This window comes from Balaenoptera borealis (assembly GCF_965194805.1).
Source record: "Balaenoptera borealis genome assembly, chromosome: 2".
NCBI lineage: Eukaryota > Metazoa > Chordata > Mammalia > Artiodactyla > Balaenopteridae > Balaenoptera > Balaenoptera borealis.
Window position 1 is genome coordinate 60,528,718 of NC_138867.1, and position 22,861 is coordinate 60,551,578.

At 37.6% G+C, this 22,861-nt stretch overlaps 1 protein-coding gene and 1 long non-coding RNA gene across 10 annotated transcripts in view; one reads left to right on the top strand and one right to left on the bottom strand.

Moving 5' to 3' along the window:
* Positions 1-9,190, top strand: part of LOC309622626 — a 169,232-nt gene extending 160,042 nt beyond the window's left edge. Inside the window, exon 2 of the long non-coding RNA XR_014241041.1 lies at positions 2,655-9,190. This is a non-coding gene — a long non-coding RNA (uncharacterized lncRNA). The remainder of the gene's footprint in view (positions 1-2,654) is intronic.
* Positions 1-21,779, bottom strand: part of FAM169A (family with sequence similarity 169 member A) — a 64,484-nt gene extending 42,705 nt beyond the window's left edge. For 2 of the 9 annotated variants that reach the window (XM_082376935.1, XM_082376933.1), the window contains exons 1-5: positions 20,631-20,757; positions 12,253-12,430; positions 2,414-2,548; positions 1,258-1,357; positions 859-944 (exon numbers count right to left, since the gene is read on the bottom strand). In XM_082376935.1, coding sequence (XP_082233061.1) covers positions 859-944; positions 1,258-1,357; positions 2,414-2,548; positions 12,253-12,288 — 357 coding nt within the window. In that variant the 5' untranslated portion in view covers positions 12,289-12,430; positions 20,631-20,757. The other 7 variants (XM_082376934.1, XM_082376937.1, XM_082376939.1 and 4 more) reach the window with 7 other exon arrangements.
* Positions 21,780-22,861: the final 1,082 nt, after the last annotated feature.

Below are 22,861 nucleotides of genomic sequence, written 5' to 3' on the forward strand. Positions count from 1 at the left end.
CATTTTTTTTTTCTCTTCATGTTGGGCATGCAGATATTACAGGTATAAACATCGAAGATATTGATAAGATAATGGGGCTTTTCTGTATAAACTTAAGGTTTTTATTAGCTTTTTTGCTTTCCTTGATTTTACTTATAATTAACTAAAGCCCAATCTTTTTCATATGTGCTGCTGTTTTAGTATGGTCTTCATGGTATACAGTACAGTTAAATTTTTGAACCCATAGATACTACTTTACCTTTCTCACTAATTTATTTTCATCATGTTAGATCTTTCTCTTTGTTTCTTAGTTCCGCCTTTATGGATTAGTTCTCCCATTCAGCACTGTGGCATGCAGAATTGGTAAGTATGTCAACTATGTCTTCTTTTAACTAACTGATAAAATGGTGACTAAGACAGAATAAAGGACCCAGTTTTACAGCATGCTACTGAGGACCTCCCTTCCACTACACTGTTTGGAACACTGAATAGACCACCCAAAATGGCCCTACTGATAAGCAAGTTTACTGGTCAGTCTCTCCTAGAGACAGAGAACTTAAGCAACCACACAGAGATAATAAGCTTTTTCCCACCCAAAAAGAAAAATCAGAAGCTAAAGTTGATATGGGTAACTACAGCTTAACTAAACCACAGGTACTCATTTTTCCTCCCCCAATTCTCAGACACTTTCACATAAAATCAAGGAAGCCCAATCTAAGTGCCAGTTTCACCGTTGACAATGGAACTCTAAGGGTTTAATATAACCTGGTATACTAAAATGGAGAAAAGCTCAATAACTTCAAAAAACTATCACTGTTTATGGGAAACATATTGTGAAATGGCCTCCTAAACACTTTTAAAATTACAGGATCTTGTTACCTGCTTAAGTCCCTCTCTAGAAGGGACAGATGTTTTCACAATATCATCAATAGCCCACCACTGATCAGCAAGGTAAAGTGCCACAGCTAAAAGAAAATAAATGATTGTTAACATTTAAGTCTTAAAGTACACGATATTACTATTTGGTAAGGTTTTCAAGGATACCCTTAAATATATCCATAGTTTACAATACAATGTGGCAGCCCCATTTTACCATTTTTATTGTATTTCACTCACTAAACATTTAATTATAAGCAACTGAGAATTTTATTTTCCTGAATTTACATTTTGAAATAAGTATTCTTTTTTAAAATTCCTTCATGTAGCTATCTTTCAATAAATTTCTAATTGTTTGAAAAAAGAATTCCTCAATTTACAAATATTAAACAAAACAGAGACCTGTGAGTGAGTCCTCGGGTGCAAAAAGAGCAAGAACTTTCTGGGTCTGATCTCCACCATAGAGAGGTACAAAGCCTACATTTGACAGGCTAATAGGAATCTGAAATGACAATTGATTAAAGATTAGTGAAGAGTCAGTAAGAAAACATCAGACAAAAACACCACGCTTCTACCAAAATTTCAAACGTACGTTAACGCTAATTATATAATTTCATTTCATAGGAGATATTTCTAGTCTTAAAAAAAAGGGGGGAAATCAGATAGACTTCGCTTTTGCAGGAATTTTATTAACTTGGGGGAAAAAATGAAAGTCTATTTCAATAAATATTATTGTGCTCTAGCTACGCATATGAATAAAAACAAAAGCATGATAGGATCCATAAAGTTGTTAAACTTTATCATCTGTTATTTAGATCACTTGAGGGGGAAAAAATTCCATTTTCTAGTAAAAACCACTAGGGTAAATTCATATTTCCAGTGAGATATATGCAATACTTTACATTTTTTATGCTTTCATTAATCCAACACTAATTCCCTACTTACACACAATATTGCCATTCAGAGAATTACAAAATATTGATGTTGGAAGAAACTTTAAAGAATTCTTTAAATAAACATCATCTTCCAGAAGAAAAACCTGAGGCCTAAAGAGGTTAGAGAATTTGCCTATCATCAAATTCACACTAGAATTCTAATAATTTCATGTCTAATGATCTATCAAAATATATCTCAGTTTACTAATTAGAACTTTTAATATTTTGGGAAAAGGAAGATTTGTGACACAAAAATGTGTAATGTAGTGTTTTGCTGATTTTTTTTTATTAAAAAAATTTCTAAAACAACAATTTCCAAATCTAAAGTAGACTTAATTGAGTTAGCTCAAATACGGTAATCAGTCTTAGCAAAACTAGCAAACTACTTACATATAATTTTAAAGGCACAATATAAATAATAAGCAACTGCCTATAAAGTTAGTCTTTTTAAAACTTGATCATGCTGCTGTACTAACTAATCAATATTTATCCATTTTACTCAAAAGTCTTCTGATACAATTTTCAAAAGTGATTAGTTAACATTTCAAAAGATAATAAAAGGATACTGATTTCATGTATAAACTCAACTGAAAAGATTGATAAATCACTGCAGGATGCCTTACCGTAATATTGAGAAGAGAAAAATATTCAGGATTTTCAGGGTCCCCACACCTGAGATCTGACATGTAATCTTCAGCAGAATTTTCCATTTCCTCATGACTGCAATTATCCAGCATATCCACAGGGAATGCCATCCTCTTTAACAAACAACATGGGACAAAATGTTTCAGAATATGAAAGGCTATCTTCCTGTACTGAGAAAAAACTTCTTATTGTAATAGCGCAGCATTTTATTGTAAGGAGACTTCTTTTTCACTATGCCAAGACAGACTACAACTTAAGCCTGCTAATCTGAATGTATGTCAGAAAGAAAACTTAAACACTCACTTGTATTAAAAACAAGCAATGAAATAAGAATTAATGCCCATGCACCTATTGTCAATTAATCTATGACAAAGGAGACAAGAATATACAATGGACAAAAGACAGTCTCTTCAATAAGTAGTGCTGGGAAAACCAAACAACTATATGTAAAAGAATGAAATTAGAACATTTTTCTTACACCATTTATAAAAATAAACTCCAAATGGATTAAAGACCTAAATGTAAGACCGCAAACCATAAAAGTCCTAGGAGAAAACATAGACAGAATACTCTTTGACATAAACCGCAGAAATATTTTCTTGGATCTGTCTACTAGGGCAAAGGAAACAAAAGCAAAAATAAACAAATGGGACCTAATTAAACTGAAAAGTTTTTTCACTGCAAAGAAAACCATCAACAAAATTCAAAGACAACCTACTGAATGGGAGAAAATATTTGCAAATGATATGACTAATAAGGGGTTAATATCCAAAATATATAAACAGCTCATACAACTCAATATCAAAAAAAACAACCAATTAAAACATGGGCGGAAGACCTGAATAGTCATTTTTCCAAAGAAGACATACAGACGGCCAACAGGCACATGAAAAGATGCTCCACATCGTTAATCATCAGAGAAATGCAAGCCAAAACCACAATGAGATATTAGCTCACACCTGTCAGAATGGTTATCATCAAAAAAGAACACAAATAACAAATGTTGGAGAGGGTGTAGAAAAAAGGGAACCCTTGAACACTGTTGGTGGGAATGTAAATTGCTGCAGCCAATGTGGAAGAAAGTATGGAAGTTTCTCAAAAAACAAAAAATAGGAAATTCCCTAGTGGTCCACTGGTTAGGACTTGGCACTTTCACTGCCGTAGGCCTGGGTTCAATCCCTGGTTGGGGAACTAGGATCCCACATGCCTCGCGGCACGGCCAAAAAAAAAAAATTTTTAAAAACTTAAAAAATAAAAATAGGAGTAACATATGATCCAGCAATTCCACTCTTGGGTGTATATACAAAGAAAACAAAAACAGTAATTCAAAAAGATCCATGCACCCCACTGTTCATAGCAGCACTACTTACAATAGCTAAGATACAGAAGTAAACTAAGTGTCCATCAACAGATGAATGGATAAAGAAGATGTGTTAATATATACACAATGGAATACTGCTCAGCCATTAAAAAAAGAATGAAATTTTTTCTTTTAAAGAATAAAAGAAAAAGAACAACATGGATAGACCTAGAAGGTATTATGCTTAGTGAAAGAAGTCAGACAAACACTGTATGTTATTACTTTTATGTGGAATCTAAAAAATAAAACAAATAAATGAATATAACAAAACAAACTCACAGATATAGAGAGCAAACTGTTTGTTACCAGTGGGGAGAGAGAAACAGAGAGGGGCAAGACAAGGGTAGGGGATTAAGAAGTACAAACTACTATGTATAAAATAAGCTACAAGGATATATTGTTCAGTACAGGGAAATATAACCATTATTTTATAACTTTAAATGGTGTATAATCTCTAAAAACATTGTATCACTGTGTTGTACACCTGAAGCTAATATTGTAAATCCACTATACTTCAATTTTAAAAAATGAATAATCCCTTAAATTGTAAAAATAAATATTTATAAGGTATAGGATATAAACACACATACATACAAATATATCCTCATATACCTCCCAACATAAAAGTCACTGTAAAAGGACACAATGGAACTTTTCAGAATGATAGAAATGTTTACAACTACATCATAGTGATGGCTGCACAACCCTATAAATTTACTAAAAAAAACAAGGAATTGTACAGCTGTAATCGGTAAATGTTACAGTAAGTAAACTGTATCTCTCATGTATACAGCTGTCAAAAAAAAAAAAAAAAAAAAGCCAGCACCTTAATGGGGAAAACTCTAAAGACTTTTTCACTAAAGTCAAGAAAAATAAGGACTTAACTAATAAATAACGTTAGATAGGTACTTGCTAATGCAATTAGAAAAGAGAAAGCAATTAGAGGTATAACAATTGGGGATGTGCATGGCTTGGGGCGAGGGGAGCCTATCTCAACTTCAATTCGCAAATAATACATTTAATTGAAAAACCCAAACGAATCAATGGAAAAATTATTCCAAACAATAAGAAAACGTAGTAAAATGGTAGGACATAAAATTACATACAGAAATCAAGCCCTCATATATATAATAATAATCAGTCAGGAGAAATAATAAATGGAAAAAAAATGAAGTAAAAATAGAAAAGACAACCCCATTTACAATGGCAAAGATAAAAATAGACTTAAATTTAACAATAAACAAAATAAAACTTATATAAGGAAAACTATAAAACAGCATGCCTGAAGGAAACAAAGTGAACAACAGGGAAGACAAACCACGTTCTTGGAAAGGAAGATTCTGCATCATTAAGGTAGCAGTTTCCTCTAAAATAATCTGTTAATTTAATGCAATCCTAATGAAAACATCTTCAGGATTATTGTTTCCTGAAGCAAGACAAGTTGATTATAAAGTGAATTTGAAAGAATGAATAAGAATAGCTAGAAAAATCCTAAAAAGGCAGAGCAATGATTGGAGAAAAGTTCAAACCCTCTAAGATATTAAAGCATGTTATAAAACTTCTATGATACAAGCACATATAAAACTTCTATGCTATACAGGCATATAAATAGACAGACCAATGGAGCAAGATAAAGAAATATACCCTAATGCCTATAGAAATTGAGTATATGATTATGGAGCTATTTCAATCAATGGGAGAAAGAAGCACTTTTTAATAGGCAGCATGTTTCACTGGTCTTACAATATGTTTAAATGAGAAATTAATTTTGCGTATTTTTTAACTTCTGATATCTGAAATCATACAGTATGCTCTCTACTGCGTCAACTCTTTTCACTCAACATTATTTCTGTGAGAAACATAAGCGGTGCTGCATCTATCATTTAATTTGTCCCCTTTTATTGCTATGTAGTATTCCACAATACACATATACAGTTTATTTACCAATCTACTGCTGATGGGCATTTGGGCTGCCATGAGCATTGCTGCAGGAATATTTCGGTAGATATATGCACTCACTTCTGTTTTTTTCCAAGGTATACAATATTTAATAATGCTTCATTGATTTATGTTTTTTTTAAAATGCACTCCTCTGTGATAGGCCTGCATACCCAGACTTATCAATCTTACTAAAAGTAAGACAAGCAGATATTGTACGTAGTTTGATGTAATGCAACAGGAAAATTGGATCCAAATCTACCTAAGCCATTAGACAAACATGTGAAATGATGTTTAAAGTATGCGGCCGGCCAAATTTAGAATAACTCAGTTTCTTCAATATATATACAGAATAGAGTTTAAAGGAAAGAGTGGAAACTAATGTAAATTAAAAGAAACTTAAGAGGCATATTGATCAAATGCATTGTGGAGAGCATCCTGATTTGTGTATTCTTGAAAATTTCCATGAGAAAAAGTTTAAAAAAAAAAACTTATGATCTATGTCAACTACTGATCTACTAGTTCTTAAAGGAGGTACAAATAAAGCTGGTAAAGATTATCTTGTCTTAAAAGTTACCTGCTTTGTATTTACCCACAATAAAAATTACAGAGCCGAACAGCTCTATCTGTCAAAAACCTCAATTTTAATTTTTTTAAAAATTTATAAATGGAAAGGCAGGAGAAAATAAATTGAAAAAATAAAAGTTTTCTCGAAGGTGACCTTCATCAATCTATTTTAACACAACAAAAGTATTAGTAGACAAGAAACTGAAAATCTAATGGAAATATGAGATAAACACAAAAAAGACAGGACAGACATATATTGTAATGGTTATACACAGTTAAACATATTTTTATGAACTTCTAAGATATGATAATGAGAGGAAGTTACTTTTTTACCGTAATCTGAAATCTTGGTGCTAAGAACTTTAAAACTTGATATACATATGACTGGGGCCCTGATTTGTATATATAAATTTACATACATACAAATATATATATTTTAATTACACTGATTTTTAATTTTTAAAAATCAAAACCTAGAAATAGAACACATAAATTCAGCCCATCTGTTAGTAAATGTAAATGTCTAAATAAAAGGAGAAAGCAAGAAAAATTTGTGAACGATTTATGAAAGCAATACCACAGAACTTCCAGCCAACTTACAAAAAGGAGGAAAAAAAAGACTGAATTTCAAGAGAGAACCATCAGGAGCTTATCTAAAAAAGATGTTATAGTTAGAAAAGGATCATAAAATAAAAAAGCTCTGCATTGAAGGACGCTTATTTGTTAGTGTGGCAAATCTTTATATCTCTATCAAAGTCAATATGCAAAAGCAAACTAAGGAAATACAACATTATGTTCTATAGTAAGATCTAACAATTGTAGTGAAGATTAAAATTTAGACAAAACTAAAAACATGAAACAAATGGTCAATAGTGGGTGAAAGAAGCATTATGAGGACACTAGTTAAAAGAATGTTAGTAACTGTTTTTGCTCTTTTGTAGACAAGCTCCCAGCTTTGTATCCAAGTAAAACATTCAAAAACATTTAATATACTATAGAAGCTCAAAAAGGATTAATATAAAAGTATTCCTAGGACTTCCCTGGCGGTCCAGTGGGCTACCACTGCAGGAGGCGCAGGTTCAATCCCTGAGGGGGGGGAGGGACTAAGATCCCGCATGCCGCGGCCCCCCCAAAAAAACTATTCCTCTTAAACCAACTCAAAAGACTCTAGAATATTAGCTACCAAACAAGGTATGAATGAAACATTTAAAATTTTCATTTGCTAAGAGTAATCATGTTTTAAAGGATAAAATGTAAATTAATATTTGAAGATTGCTGCCAAAAACTTGGTCTACAAAAGCATAGTTGATTACAATCACATAAAAATAATACAGTATTCTAGACAAAGAATACAAAATGGACCCACAAGGAAGAGACTGACAGGATAGCAAGTTTATGGGGGATTGGTTTCTTTAATCTATTACTAAATTAACTTTCTTAGGGACTTCCCTGGTGGCGCAGTGGTTAAGAATCCGCCTGCCAATGCAGGGGACATGGGTTTGAGTCCTGGTCCAGGAAGAACCCACATGCCGCAGAGCAACTAAGCTGGTGCGCCACAACTGAGCCTGCGCTCTAGAGCCTGCGAGCCACAACTACTGAGCCCAAGTGCCACAACTACTGAAGCCTGCACACCTAGAGCCCGTGCTCCGCAACAAGAGAATCCACCGCAATGAGAAGCCTGCGCACCGCAAGGAAGAGTAGCCCCCACTCACCACAAGAGAAAGCCCGCACGCAGCAACAAAGACCCATCACAGCCGAAAATAAAAATAAATAAATAAAAATTAAAAAAGAAGACACTGCTACAGATCAAAGGCAAGTATAACATGACTAAACTCAAGTGTAAAAAGAGAAAGTCATTAGCCTTCATTCTTAAACCTTTTTAGATTGTGGTTTTTAAATAGAAAAATAATCTCTTCTGGGCTAATTTTTATTATTAAAGATTATATATACAAACACAAAATGAAACAATCCTATTTTCCTGAAATCCAATCATTTAAATGCTCTGAAATTTACATAAAGAGCGTTACTGGAGGGAAAAAACTTCACTTAGTTAGAGGTTGTGATTTTTAACAACTAACTTTTACTCAGTGCCAGAATGTGTCAGAACTGTGCTAAATGAATGCCATTCACCCTCATTCAAGGCTTGTAGCAGATATGTGGTGGACCCGACTAATATTCTTATTTTATAGAAAAGTAAACCACCTTGGAGAGGTTAATCATTTCCCCAAAGTCACATGGACAGCGGGTGGCAAACCTGAGATTCAGACATGGATCTGACACCCAAGCCCATCCTACAGACAGAGTAAAATACTGGGTACTGCGTCACATTCAAGGCCCTTTAAGAGCACATTTTATAGTGAAAAACTTTAGACTTGGAGCACTAGAAATCTGGCAATTTCCAGATACATCTGACTTGATTTTAATATTGTTGATCTATAGGACTTTTTTTGAATCTTTTTTTTTGAGATTTGGAAGCATAACTAAACAAATCCTTAAATCCATCATTTTTGTGGCAGCAAAGCTAGTTTAAAAGGAATGTATTTCTTCTTCACTATAGAAGGAATTATTTCACTGTCTTCTCTCTCATCTCACCTCCAGGGCATCTCCCAACAAACTTAAAAGTTGTGATTTCTGGGGTTTCCCTGGTGGTGCAGTGGTTAAGAATTTGCCTGCCAATGCAGGGGACACAGGTTCGAGCCCTGGTCCGGGAAGATCCCACGTGCCGCGGAGCAACTAAGCCTGTGTGCCACTACTACTGAGCCTGCGCTCTAGAGCCCGCGAGCCACAACTACTGAGCCCGCGCACCTAGAGCCCATGCTCTGCAACAAGAAAAGCCACCTCAATGAGAAGCCCGCGCACAGCAAAGAAGAGTAGCCCCTGCTCACCACAACTGAGAGAGCCCGTGTGCAGCAGCAAAGACCCAATGCAGCCAAAAATAAGTAAATAAAATAAATTTATTTTTTTTAAAGTTGTGATTTCTGAATATAGTTTAAAAACAACTACAGCATCAGTTTTTAATATGAAAAAAATTAAAAAATGTTTCCCCAATTCCAAAAGCCCAGACACACACACCTCTTCTAAAATATTTTTGTGTTTTCAAATCTGTCCTTAAATCTGTTACGTTTATTACTGGTCATTCTCAGTGCTAAATTTTATTGGCTAAACAATCACCAATTAGTATTTAAAGAAGATGAAAGAACTAGAAATTATTATAAATCGGTAATAGCAGGTAACATTTACTGAGAAATGACCACACGCCAGACTTTAAAGGGACTGCGGCATGTAATACGTAATGAGGCACTTCTATCAGCCCCATTCTATAGATAAGGAAATGGAGCTTTAGAGATTAAGATTTGATCAATGTCATACCACTAGTGGAGCTAGAAGAATATGAATCCAGACAATCAAATATACATTCCAATATAATTATTTTTACTCAATATGCAAAATCAAATATCATAGTCTTTGTCATGGTTATAAGAAACTTCCTTTTGCAAAATATCACAATAATTACCTTGTTATTAAATATTCTATTCACATATTACACCAGAAAAAGTACTCGCATTGAAATGCTGTGACCTTGATTCCCGGGTCAGCTGTGCTAACCAGCTCTGTGACCCTAGGCGAGTTACTTACCCTCTTTAGGCTTCTGTATTCTCATTGGTAATGTGATGCAACTGGACAGGATAATCCTAAGGACCTTTCACCTCTAAATGTTTATAACTGTTTATTTAAAAAAATAGCGGTTACTTAAGACTGTGTAAATTACTAGCCTTAAGCTGGTTCCACTAGTTCAGGGAGGCAAGAGAAGGGTAGTAAGGTTCTGGAGAGAAATATAGGTTGCTGTGAAAAAAATCAGTCACCTCTCTCTTTTTTGTTGTCTTTAAGCTTCTGTTCTATGTTACATAACTGTAAAGCTGTCAGATCAAATTCTGTCAAGTACTTTATGCTCTGCCCATGAGATGAACCAAAAGGCCTAACTAGATTCTACATGAATGAGAAAGCTTAATGTCGCCTTAAGTGAACTAACTCATCAAAAAATTTACGCAGAATGGACAATGAAGTGTAAAAAGTGTCCAAATTAATTTATAAATTAAGCAAATGGCATGCTGATTAATCCTGGATAACCTGTATAAAAACATTAATGCTCACACCTCTTACATAAGAACTCTAAGATGCCCACCAGCTATTTTACACCCATCTTTTAATAATTTCATCCCTTTTTCCTGAAAAATTATCTATTTGCAAGAATGAATGCTCTTAACAAGAAAGACAATGTAAGAGTTAAAAACCATATTCCTATTATTGTGATTTTTTTCCCTATTTAAGGTTAATTACTGGATATCAACTATACTCTTAAAACAGGGAAATATATTTTTTTAACTTTAGTTCCTAAATAATTTCAAGATTCTTATAGATTATTGCTATTATTTGGGGGCTTTAGGAGGAGGAGAAGAAGCAAAAAATTACGGAAATTTTAGAGCTGAAAGAGTTCTTAGAGAAAAAACAATTATCTCAACCAATCCAAGGCATGATCCTACCTCTCCTCATTGTTCCCCCAACACCGAAAATAGCTTAGGTGTCCCAGCAACATAATCCGCAAAGCTCTCAACCTTTAACACAAAAGGCCTGTTTCTGGACCTTATTATGATTCTCCTCTTGATTCTTCCCTTGTCTCTTTCTAACATCATAACCTTCCCTAACGAACCTAGCCCATGTACTACATCAGCTCAACTGAACTCTCTCCCCTACTCACCTTTTATCCTTCTATTCCTCCTACCCACACAAGGCCCTAATTCCTAGATTAATCCTTCTCTGCTCTTAGAGCTGAGTTTTTAAGTATGACAAAAATGAAACCACTGAACAGACCACTACAACTATCAACTCTCAGGTGGGCTCAACACTGCTCAGAAATCCTTTTCTATCTTCTGAGAGAGGAAAAAGATTTGATTACATATAGGTAAAGACTACCTACAAGTTTATGGGTAATGGGGCAGGAAGTTAAATGTGGTTCACACCTGTTACCTCTTTTTATTTCAAGTAGAAAACAAAATCATCTTTTGAAGTAATAATCACTGAGCCAACAGTGGACTACACACCTGGTTCTATTTGAAACATTTCACATGTATCCCTGATAGAGTTTTTATCCCAAACCCATGAAGCGGATAATTTAATTATCTCATTTGTCAGATGAGGAAATTAAAACACATAGCAGCAGAGTAACTTGTTCAAGGCACACTATAGTAAGTGGCAAAGCTAGAATTTGAACCCAGGCAGTCTAGCTGTGAGGCCTATCCTTTTAGTTACCACGCTATGTCTGAAAGCACAGAGCCTTAGGACCCTAAGATGGTATAAGATTGCTTATACATATCAAGAGAAATCTTAACAGTTTTCTTTCTAAAGGTTTAACTCCTCTCCATATCCAGAAAAATGGTCCTAGATCTAAGAAATCATTTAAAGATGAAGGTATTGGGTATCTGGTATGTTTTAGGGCTTACAAAAGCAAAATCCAGTCATATGTCATAGAATTTTGTACACGTCAAAGGTGGAATATGTAGAATACTAGTTAAGGGAGTGTGCTCTTGAGCCAAACTGCCAGGATTACTAGCTGTGTGACCATAGGCAAATTACTTGAACAGATAGAGAAAAAGGAACTCTGAGGAAGGACTAAATTGCAAGGGTAAAACTAATAACTTTGAATACATATTAAAATTTTCACATCTAAAAACAAAAAATTCAGAGGCAAACGTTATGTAACCAATATGACCCGCAAGAGTTAGGCTGCTTAATACAAATACAATGGTTTTTAAACTAAGATGCAAATAAGCAAGTGGCATGGACAATTCATAAAACAGGACAAACACCAAAAATGCTCAACTCTTAATTTTTTTTTAAAAGCCTATTGCATGTACTTTTAAAACTAATTTATGAAAAATACTGGTATATACTTACATGTTTATACAGAAGATGATGTGGAAGGGCATACATTATATTGTTATTGTTAACAGTAGTTATTCTTGATGAAGGAGGAAGGAGGGACCCAAGGGAAGAGACATGCCGGGAAGAAAGGAGATTCCATATAGAGCCCCTTCCTCAATCGCTTTTGTAGTGCAGTCTCTCTTGGATGCATCTGATTGACAAAATTTAGGTTACGTGCCTGCATCCAACCTCCAAGGGAGACAGAATTTGATATGGGGGTTCTACCTTGGGGAGGCAAAACAGGGCTCATAGGGCTGAAATGAGACTCCTAGGCAAAATGAGTCAGAACACAAATACTAAATGACCACACCCAGGAATGGATGCTAAACCCTTTTCTAACTACATATACACTTGCAGCAAGATATAGAGAGCTATTTACACTCCTCAGATACATATGCAAAAGCCTAACAATAAATTAATAGGTGATATTTCCACTACTGGGCATATACCCTGAGAAAACCGTAATTCAAAAAGGGTCATGTACCACAATGTTCATTGCGGCTCTACAATAACCAGGACATGGAAGCAACCTAAGTGTCCATCGACATATGAATGGATAAAAAGATGTGGCACATATATACAATGGAATATTACTCAGCCATAAAAAGAAACAAAATTGAGTTATTTGTAGTGAGGTGGATGGACCTAGAGACTGTCATACAGAGTGAAGTAAGTCAGAAAGAGAAAAATAAATACCGTATGCTAACACATATATATGGAATTAAAAAAAAAAATGTTTCTGAAGAACCTAGGGGCAGGACAGGAATAAAGACACAGACGTAGAGAATGGACTTGAGGACACAGGGAGGGGGAAGGGTAAGCTGGGACGAAGTGAGAGAGTGGCATGGACATATATACACTACCAAATGTAAAATAGATAGCTAGTGGGAAGCAGCCGCATGGCACAGGGAGATCAGCTTGGTGCTTTGTGACCACCTAGAGGGGTGGGATAGGGAGGGTGGGAGGGAGACGCAAGAGGGAGGAGATATGGGGATATATGTATAGCTGATTCACTCTGTTATAAAGCAGAAACTAACACACCATTGTAAAGCAATTGTACTCCAATAAAGATGTTAAAAAAAATTTTTTTTAAGTTACACAAAATAAAAAAAAAAAAGCCCTTATAACTGAAGCTTCCACTTGACTGACTACATATAGTACTACAGAATACATGTGCCTCTAGAACATGTCAGCTACTCTAGCCCTTCATGACCCAGCTTACTGAACACTGTTTATCTCACAGGAGCAGTCTACAAACATCAGGAAGGGCAAAATAAGAACTACTTAAATGAATACACCATAAAGTTTTGTCCTTCATTTCAACATTAGACAATCTAAATTTATTTTTTTTTAACCTGGTTTCTTTACCATGTAATAGGTCTGATGTTATAGTGCTTAAAGTTAACAGGAGTTTGGTAGGAAACCTCAAGGACACAGGCAATTTTTAAAAACAGAAGTCCAAACAACATGCACATTGTTGCAGATATCTTTAACATAAAATATCACAGCTTTGTCTCATTTAGAACCACGAAGATGGATATTTTCATTTTAAAGGAAATAGAACAAAAAGCAAAAACAAAACAAAACTTGGTGCTTAATTTTGGCATATGGTTTATGAAATATTCTGCTGAGTCACAATCACCACCACCAAAACCACCCCACCCCATTCCCTAATATTTTCACTGCACAACAAATAAGTGTAACCAAGGGTTGCTGCTATCTGCAGAGTATCACCCCAACTTGGAAAAACAGCAGCCTCCAACCCACAGGCTAACCATTCCGCTCTCCCTTCCAGGCTTCTCCAACTCTGCACGTAAGACTCATGGCCCCATACACCTGCTCTTGCAATCCTCGTGCAAACTCAGGTGTGTATGCTTACCCAGGTCAAGTGAAATTGTTTTCTTACCTTTCACCGGCAGCAGTCCCAGGGGAAAAAAAAGAGATAGTAGTAGCCTTCCTCTCTGGCTTCAATACATATTCACTACATAAATGAATGACTGAACAAAGGTTTGTATAAATAAACCACACACTGGTGCTAGGAGCAAGAGCTGCCACAGATGAAACACGTGAAGTTCTGCTGCTAAAGGAAAAGCAATAGATAGTCTCTCAACAGGCAGAGACAGAAGACCCTCTAGTAAAGCAACTATACTCCAGTAAAAATTAATTTAAAAAAAAAAAAGAAAATAAGAAAGGAAGACCCTCTAAGAAGATGGGAATGCTAAATGGAAGCCAGAAAGCATACTGAGAATGGCAAGTAGTTGGATTCACCAACAGAGTTAAGGTATATAAAAAGAAGTAGTGGTAGATACACTAGGAAAATAAGTTGAGTATAGAACATAACAGGCCAAGAATACCAGACTAAAGAGTTTGGACTTTATTTGACACACAGAAGGAGGCAATTTAAAGATCCTGAGCAGAAAAGAGACATCCAAGGCTATGCTTTAAGACAATTTATCTAGCAGCTGTGTGTAGGAGGGATTAATAGGTAGAAATGAAGGCAGACAAGTTGAGAAACTCATGAGTTTCTCGTAAGTTCCTTGTGCATACTTCCTTTAACATACTTATCACGTGAGAGTGTGATTTACTTTTCTTCGTCTATTCTACCAGGCTCAGAACTCCAAAGAAGCATAATCCATTTTTCCAAACATATAAAAAGTAGGGATGAATCAAATGATCTCTGATGTCCTTTCTAACTAGTAACTTAGGTGTCTATGTTTGATTACTTAGAGAACGAAGATAGGAAATAATTTACAAAGGGGTGGTATCATCAAATTCATTTATAACCATTTTTTATAATTCAAAATGTTTTCTGATGATGAAAGATCATTCATTGCTTGCTTACCTCGCACGAGGCATTATGTTCAACACTCTACACATACTATATCACTTATTCCTCAAAATGACCCTATGAGGCAGGTATTCATACATTCTTCCAACAAGGAGCCTCAGGTGTGAAAAGGTTAAGTAAGTTGCCCAAGTTCACACAGCTAGTAAGCGGCAGAGTCAGTCTCTAAACCTAGGCAATCTCTCTCCAGAACCTGGATTTAACCAGGTTCCCAGGTCAAGACAAAAGGTCACTATAACCCATAATGTATCTAATCATACAGTTATCATAGAATATATCAAGCATATTGTTCAGGCACTCTTTAAGTGTTAGATTTTTTTAAAATCTTGCAGTATCCTCTCTTCAGACTTTAGATACTTGTTCTAATCACTATGATCCATCTTCGTCAGAATTTTTAAATGTTTACTACACAATAAATACAAAGCCAACTGTTCTAAAATAAAAGGGAAACTTAAAAGCTGACAAAGTAAAATGCTTACCAAATATTTCTTTAACAAATTACTACAAAATAGAGCTAAGGGAAAAAACCGAAATTACAGTTTTTTATTATCCATTGCTTGAGATTCAGTTGGTACTAGACTCAATATGAATTATGAGCAAGTTTTTTTTTTTTTTTTAAGCTAAAGCAAAATGACCCCATCATAGGGCATCATTATTAGGGTTCTGACTGTCCAGATGCAGAGATGGAAAATAATCCCTGCCCTCTTCATGCATCAGACAATGAACATCCACATTTTAAGAAAACTACACTGAAAAACTGGAATGCCTCCAGTGGAAAACAACCAGGATGGCAAAGGATCTGGAATCCACGGTACAGTAGATGAGGAACAGGAATTGGGAGAAATCAGTGAGGGCATGTCTTGGTGGAGAAGTCTTGGAAGGGAGGCAAGAAAGTTCCCTTCAAATATTTGAAGAGTCAATACGCAGGTGAAAACTTAGACTTTTTCAACATATCTCTAAAGAGTAAAAGAAATGTGCCTTCCCAACAATAAATTCTACCCACAAATGTATCACGCCGCATGAAAACACAGACCAACCAATTAGCTGATCAAAGAGTACTGTTAGTGACAGCTGATACAGTCCAACTCTGGTTGGAGTAACATCTCTCTGCCCCGTTGTAAATAAAGGCACAAGAACATCCGTGAGCCAGTTCTAGAAAGGAGAGCCAAGAGCTTCTAGACTTCAGTTGACTGGTTATTTGTGTATGAAATTGTAAAATCATATGAATCATTTTATAAAATAAAACTATGCTTTTTGTTGTTGTTGTCGCCATTCTGAGAAGCTACTCAGATACAAAAAGTTAGTATTCTCCAAACAAAATTTACTCAGAATCACTTCAATTTCTTTTTTCACGGTTTAGAAAATTTTATCAAGAAATCTCCTCAGCCTTGAAATTAATTTCAAGGACTTTTAGATATGCATTAACTTACAAAGCTAAATATCAAGGCTTCTAACATGTGGTTGTTTTTTGCTAAATATAGCTCTATTTTCCACTCATATGAGTAAGTAATTAATAGAAAACAGATTCTTAGTCTGGGATCCACAAAAGCTATAAAGGGGACTACATGAATTACTTTGAATTTTTCAAAAAACACATATTTCCCCTACATAATACACAAAATAATGAAAACCAAAGATTTTCTTGGTTTTAACTAGAATTCTACCAACTCAACTCATTTTGGTTATACTTTATCTCAGTTAAAGCAAAAGCTCTGACAAGTGGTAGAGAAATCACAATTTTAAAAATGAAAAAGTAAAGCAGTGCTTTGAAATGTACCTCAAAAAAGTGCTGTACATGGCACGAGGTGGGGAGAAGATAATAAAACGGAGAAAAAGATTAGAAACACTGAACTAGATACCAAAAAAAACAAAAACAAAAACTATCCTAATCTCATTGATGATAACATTAGTTGTAGCTCACCTTTAGGAACATTATCACATTTACCTCTGCCAACATTTTGAGATAAGCTCTGTTATAACTAGTCTTTTATAAAGCCAGGGTTCAAACTTACGTCTATTTGGTTTAAATTGTGGAATTATACTGCCTCTGAATAATAACTACTGTTAACTTAAGAATCAGAATAACTTCATCTGATATATCAGGGGCTGGCAGATCTAAACCTGAAAGCATCGTTAATATGTATAAGACTTTAGAGGGGCTTCCCCGGTGGTCCAGCGGTTAAGACTCCGCGCTTCCACTGCGGGGGGCTCGGGATTGATCCCTGGTGGGGGAACTAAGATTCCACATGCCTTGCCATGTGGCCAAAAAGTAAAAAAAAAAAAAAAAAAAAAAAAAAGGACTTCAGACTAAAAAGTTCCTTATCAGTACAGTTTATTACTTTATCAATCATTGTACAACAAAGAGTCAAGCTCATTGACTTTTTCTTTTTCTAAAAATCATATTTGTATTTGTATGGAAATATGTATGGAAATATGTTAATATAAATGTTTCAGACATTACATGAAATTTCTAAAAATCTTATATTTGTACTTGTATGGAAATATGTATGGAAATATGTTAATATAAATGTTTCAGACATTACATGAAATTTCTAAAAAAAAAAAAAAAAAAAAAAAAAGAGTCAAGCTCATTGACTTTTTCTCCACGGCTATTCACTCTCAAATTGGCTTCTCCCCTTATCGCTATACTTATATTACTTCTCTTAAGGCCTCCAATAACCTCTCAATTCCCAAATTCAAGGGATTATTTTCATTCTCACCCCTCTTGTCCTTATGACAGACCAGACCCAACTGACTATTTTCTGCCACTTAAAAGTTTCCCTCCTTCGTTGGACAACACTCTCTCTCAATTCTGTTTTTTTAGCTTCTTTCCCTCAGTTTCTTTCAGCAACTGAACCCTCTCTCTCCTCTGCACAACCCGTAAATGCAGGGGTCCCCAACATGCAGTCTGGCGCATTCTTAAAGATACGATTTACTAAGTTGATTTGTTCCCTATACATATTTCCAAAAACCTTTGTGCATTTAGATTTTAAGGAATTTTAATCCACAATACTTCACTAAACTATAAACACCATGAGGGTGGGGTCTATTTGGTTTTGTGGTCCATAACATAAAGACACTCAGTGTTTGCTGAATACATGAAAGCTACCTTTGGTGTAACCTAAAACTAACATCTCATTGGAGCAGCTGGTAACTAAAATCATGCTTTTTTTTTTTTAAAAGTATGTGCTAAGTCACAAACTTTCTGGCCCAAAAAATAGGTTGGACTAGATGAGTAGATCCCTCCTACAGAGCAGATAAACCTTAAGGTTTCATATACCAGCTCTAAAATTCAATGAGTCTAATAATTATCAGCTGTTCCCAGATTATCTTTAAATCATCACACCTCTTCCTTAATAAATACAACCTTGAGTAATTTTGTTGTTGTTGTACTAAAGAACTGTGAAATACCCCTACTACCGATGAAGCATGCCAAATTTAGTACTTTAATTTCAGGGTTAAACATACAAAGGATCAGAAGCCTAATGGTGTGTGAAAAGAAAATCACTGTAAACACAATAATCGTGCGATTCTTTTTTTCAATTTAGAATAATAAAATCTTAGAAATGGGAATAAACATGAAAGTCTTGTTTAACTTCCTACCCAACCAACGATCCTTTCTACAGAATCCTTGATATTTTTTGAAAACCTGCCCGAATACTCAATCCTTTTGTATTCTAATTAACTCTAAAAAGTAAATCTTAGGCATATGACTGAACCTAACACACACAGATGGCTTAAAAAGGGTTAGTTAGGTAGGAGATAAGTAGAAAAATGTTAGAGGTTTTTTTTCTCTTTTCAATTTCTCAACCATTGGTATAGTAATGCTCAAAATCTCAAGCCACATTAAAGATAAAGAAGCACACCAAGATCACTTCCAAACTCAGGTTAATTAAATACAATAGTACCAATTCAGTGAACCTCTCTGACAGGTATATTAAGAGAATCAGTGTAAAGATATAGGGATTGTGTTTGACTACGTGTTGAACTTGCCAGCAGGAACAATCTCAATCCCTCGGGACCTAGCACAGGTCCAGTCAGGGCACAGGCAATCCTTAGCAGGCAATCTTTACTTCATTAAGTTCTCTGAAACAAGACATCTCTCAGCTCATCTCCTGATGTCCAAGGTCCCTTTCACCTCCATAATTCTTCCCACAGAACATGTCATTAAGGAGTGGCATGACACTTCTGCTAGGGATGGTACATGATATGGAATCATGTGTTTGCAGAGATACTAAGTGAAAGAGTCTTCAACTAATCCGAAAAAAAGTTTAGAGCAATTTAATAAAGAGGATGACTCTCAAAAGCATCTAACTATAAAATATTTTGTTTTCTCCAAATCAAAGTTAAGCCTTTTGTTTGACATATATTGTATCTTTGATTAGAGAAACGATACCAGTTGTAATGATTCGAATACTATTTCAAAGGTCAGTCTCATTTGGAACTTGTTAGAACCTAAAATCCACAGGTATAGCATCTTAGGTTATAATCACTCAAGCAGCAGACCAATGTTGCTACTCATATAAGATAAATTCCCTAAGCCAATCCTCATCATAAATTCAAAGAGAGGAGTTCACTGTGACAGCTACAAGCTTTCCGTGAAAGGCTGTGATAGTTTACCTTTATTTGTACTGGAAGTCTTATCACAAATGGACTTTTCCCAGGTTCCTCTCACCACCACATTCCCTGGGCTCCCCCCACCAGAAAAACCAAACAACAAACAAGCAAACGTTTTCAAAAACCAAAAACTTAGTCTCATCCACATACCAAAAACTTAATCTTGTCCATGTTAGTCACTAAAAATCGTTCCTCTTGAAGGAGAAAAGCAAAATACAGTTTGCAAAAATAACCTGTACATCTTTTGTACATACATACATAAATGCAAGCAGACGATACAAGGCACATCAAACCCAGATCCATTTTAGTGAATTCCCTCCAGGGCCCAAATGTGTGTATTATGCAACTGCCACCATTCCAGACTTTAATCCCTGTCTGTGATGCAGTGATAAAATACAGATGACGGAAGTATAATCTACTAGGTACGTACGTATATTTGCGAGGAGACAAGTTAAAACAAGAACTACCAAATTCTCTGGAACCGTGAAAATGACGGAAGGTGTAACAGTTCTAAATCACAACTTTTCCTTTGGGTAGTCTTTTAGCAACCTGTCCCTACCCCCCCTCAAAATCCTCACACGAGAGCGTTTTCATTGAGGTTTTGAAACGATATCCCAAAGGAGGAAGGGGTAGTGGTTATTTTAGAATCTACTCCAGGTAAGACACTCATACACCTTCCAGAAGCTGAAAAGCCAGTGAGATACTTCACCCCGTCTCCCAAAGGGCGATAATGGGAGTAAATGTAATCCAGATCCCTGAGCCACAAACAATCCAAAGCTTCACCCACTGATTTCCTAGGGCACAGGCCTCGAAAAATTGCATAATGGGCAGCTAAGAATTAGAACAAAATTGTAATGACCTACATTCTAGAACGGAATCCATACAATACCTATTCCAAAAGCGGTTAAAGGTAAGAGAGGCGGTCAGAGCATCCGTGGCTGAACCCGAGTCCAAACGCTTCCGCCCCACCAGCCACCAGGTCCGCTTCCCCCACGCCGAGGCGACCGATCCGGGCGGACAGGCTCCAGGTGGGAGAGGTGGGAGGGGAGGGGAGTAGAGGGGGCACAGCAAGCAGCAGCCGGGGAGCGGGCGGCGGCGGGCGGAGGAAGGAGGAGGCATTCCCTCACACAAAATGGTGGCGCTGGCGCGGAGGCCGGCGCACCTGGGGCGCGCCACACGCCCCTCGGGGGAGCAGGCCAGTCGCCCGCAGCTGGACGCGCGCCCCGGGCCCGGGTGGCCGGCGTGGGCCTGCGCCGCGCCCGAGTCCTCGGGGCGGCCCGCAGCTCGTGGTGCGCGTCACCGCCCGCGCGCGGGGGTGCGGGGCCGCGGGTGCGGGGCCGGCGGGGCGCGAGGCCGGCGGGGCGCGAGGCCCGACCGGGCAGCCTCGGCCTGGGCCCGCGGCCCCCGCCCGGGACGGGCCGCGCACTCACCTCGGACTCGCCGCCGGAGCTCGGGAAAGGAGGCGGAGCCGCGGGAATGAATGAAGCCGGCGGCGGCTCTCTGGCGACCCCAGGCCGGGCCCGGGCCGCGCCGCTCGCGGCTGCCGGGGCCGGTACAGCCGCCCGCCCCTCGCCCGGGACGCCCGGCTCCTGGTCGGCGGGTCGGCCGCAGCCCACCGTGCCCTCCGCCAGCGTGACGCACTCGCGCCGCAGCGCCTCCAGCCTTTGCAGACGCGCGGCGCCCGCGCCCACCGCGAATCCCCCCGCCCGCCCGCGCCGCGCGGCCCCTCCTCGGCGCCCGGGACGCCGCCCTGCCTCCCGCCGGGCTCGCTGGTTAGGCGGGCGCCGGGCAGGTGCGGGCTCGGCCGGCCGGAGGGCGCCACGCGGCCGCCGCCCCGCCACCCGCGCCCCCTCTCCCCGCTCCCGCCGCCGTCGCTAGCCCCAGCTAGCCCCAGCTCAGGCAATGGCCGGGTATTAAAGAGTGACCTTGGCTTAGGTACAAAAATAGGTGCGGGTAAGCTGCGGGGACCACGACGCTGAATTTGCGTCTTCCTTTAATGTCAACATTCGCAGGATCCCGTTTGCACGCCCCAAGGAGTTCTCCTCTAGCGAGGGGCGGGACCTCCGGGAATTTACCCAGGGTGGGCGAGGCCTGCCGGCCTCGGACAGGGATGCGGAGGGTGCGGACAAGGACCACAGGCCCCCGCCAGCCACCTCCCTCCGAAACCCACTGCCACACTGGAGGATGGAAGGCGAAAGGAAGTCGAGAGGCCCCTTCACAATCTGGACAAACCCAAGTGCCCAGACTTCCATCTTGAGATTACAAGGAACCACCAGATTCCTGCGTTGAGCCTTTCTCTTTAAGAAACTAGCACACGCAAAACTATCCCTAACCCAGAAGAACCGCGGTCCACCCTCCTTTCCTCCCCTTCCTCTTCCAATTCATTTCCCTTGCCTTAGCGCCCAGGGCCCTTTTGCTAATTACACTCCCACGGAAGAAAGATAAACTCTCAAGTATTTAAAGCATGGTAGATTTCTTTAAAGTAATGCATGCCATGGTTTAAATATGTTTAATAAATGTACTGAGGAATAGTATTTATTTGAGTAATTTTAATACTTCGTATTATCCATAAACTCTGGAAAATAAACTCATCATTCAAGAGCCGTGGCACTGTTTTTAGCTCATCCAGTACCTTTGAAATTGCTTCGATTCCTCAGAAATATTTAGCAATCATAGTACCGACCTTTCATGAAGTTACTAACGATCAATGAGATCAATAAATATTTCAAAGAATACTTGTTGATACAGAGATATTTGGCTCAGATTCTTTGAATCAGATAGACTTTTCAACCTTCAGTTGCTCATAAGAATCAACCTCACATCTGTAATGTTTTTTTATTTGTAATATTTAATTAGCAGAAATCTTAAATGTTATACATAAAGTAATTACTGTTTTTGTGGACCTTAACGATGAACTAGATTTAATTGAGCAGGAATTTTGAATAGTTGGGGGGTTTTTTTGAATTTTTGAATTTTATTTTATTTTTTTATACTTATTAGTCATCCATTTTATACACATCAGTGTATACATGTCAATCCCAATCGCCCAATTCAGCACACCACCACCCCCGACCCCCGGCAGCTTTCCCCGCTTGGTGTCCATATGTTTGTTCTCTACAT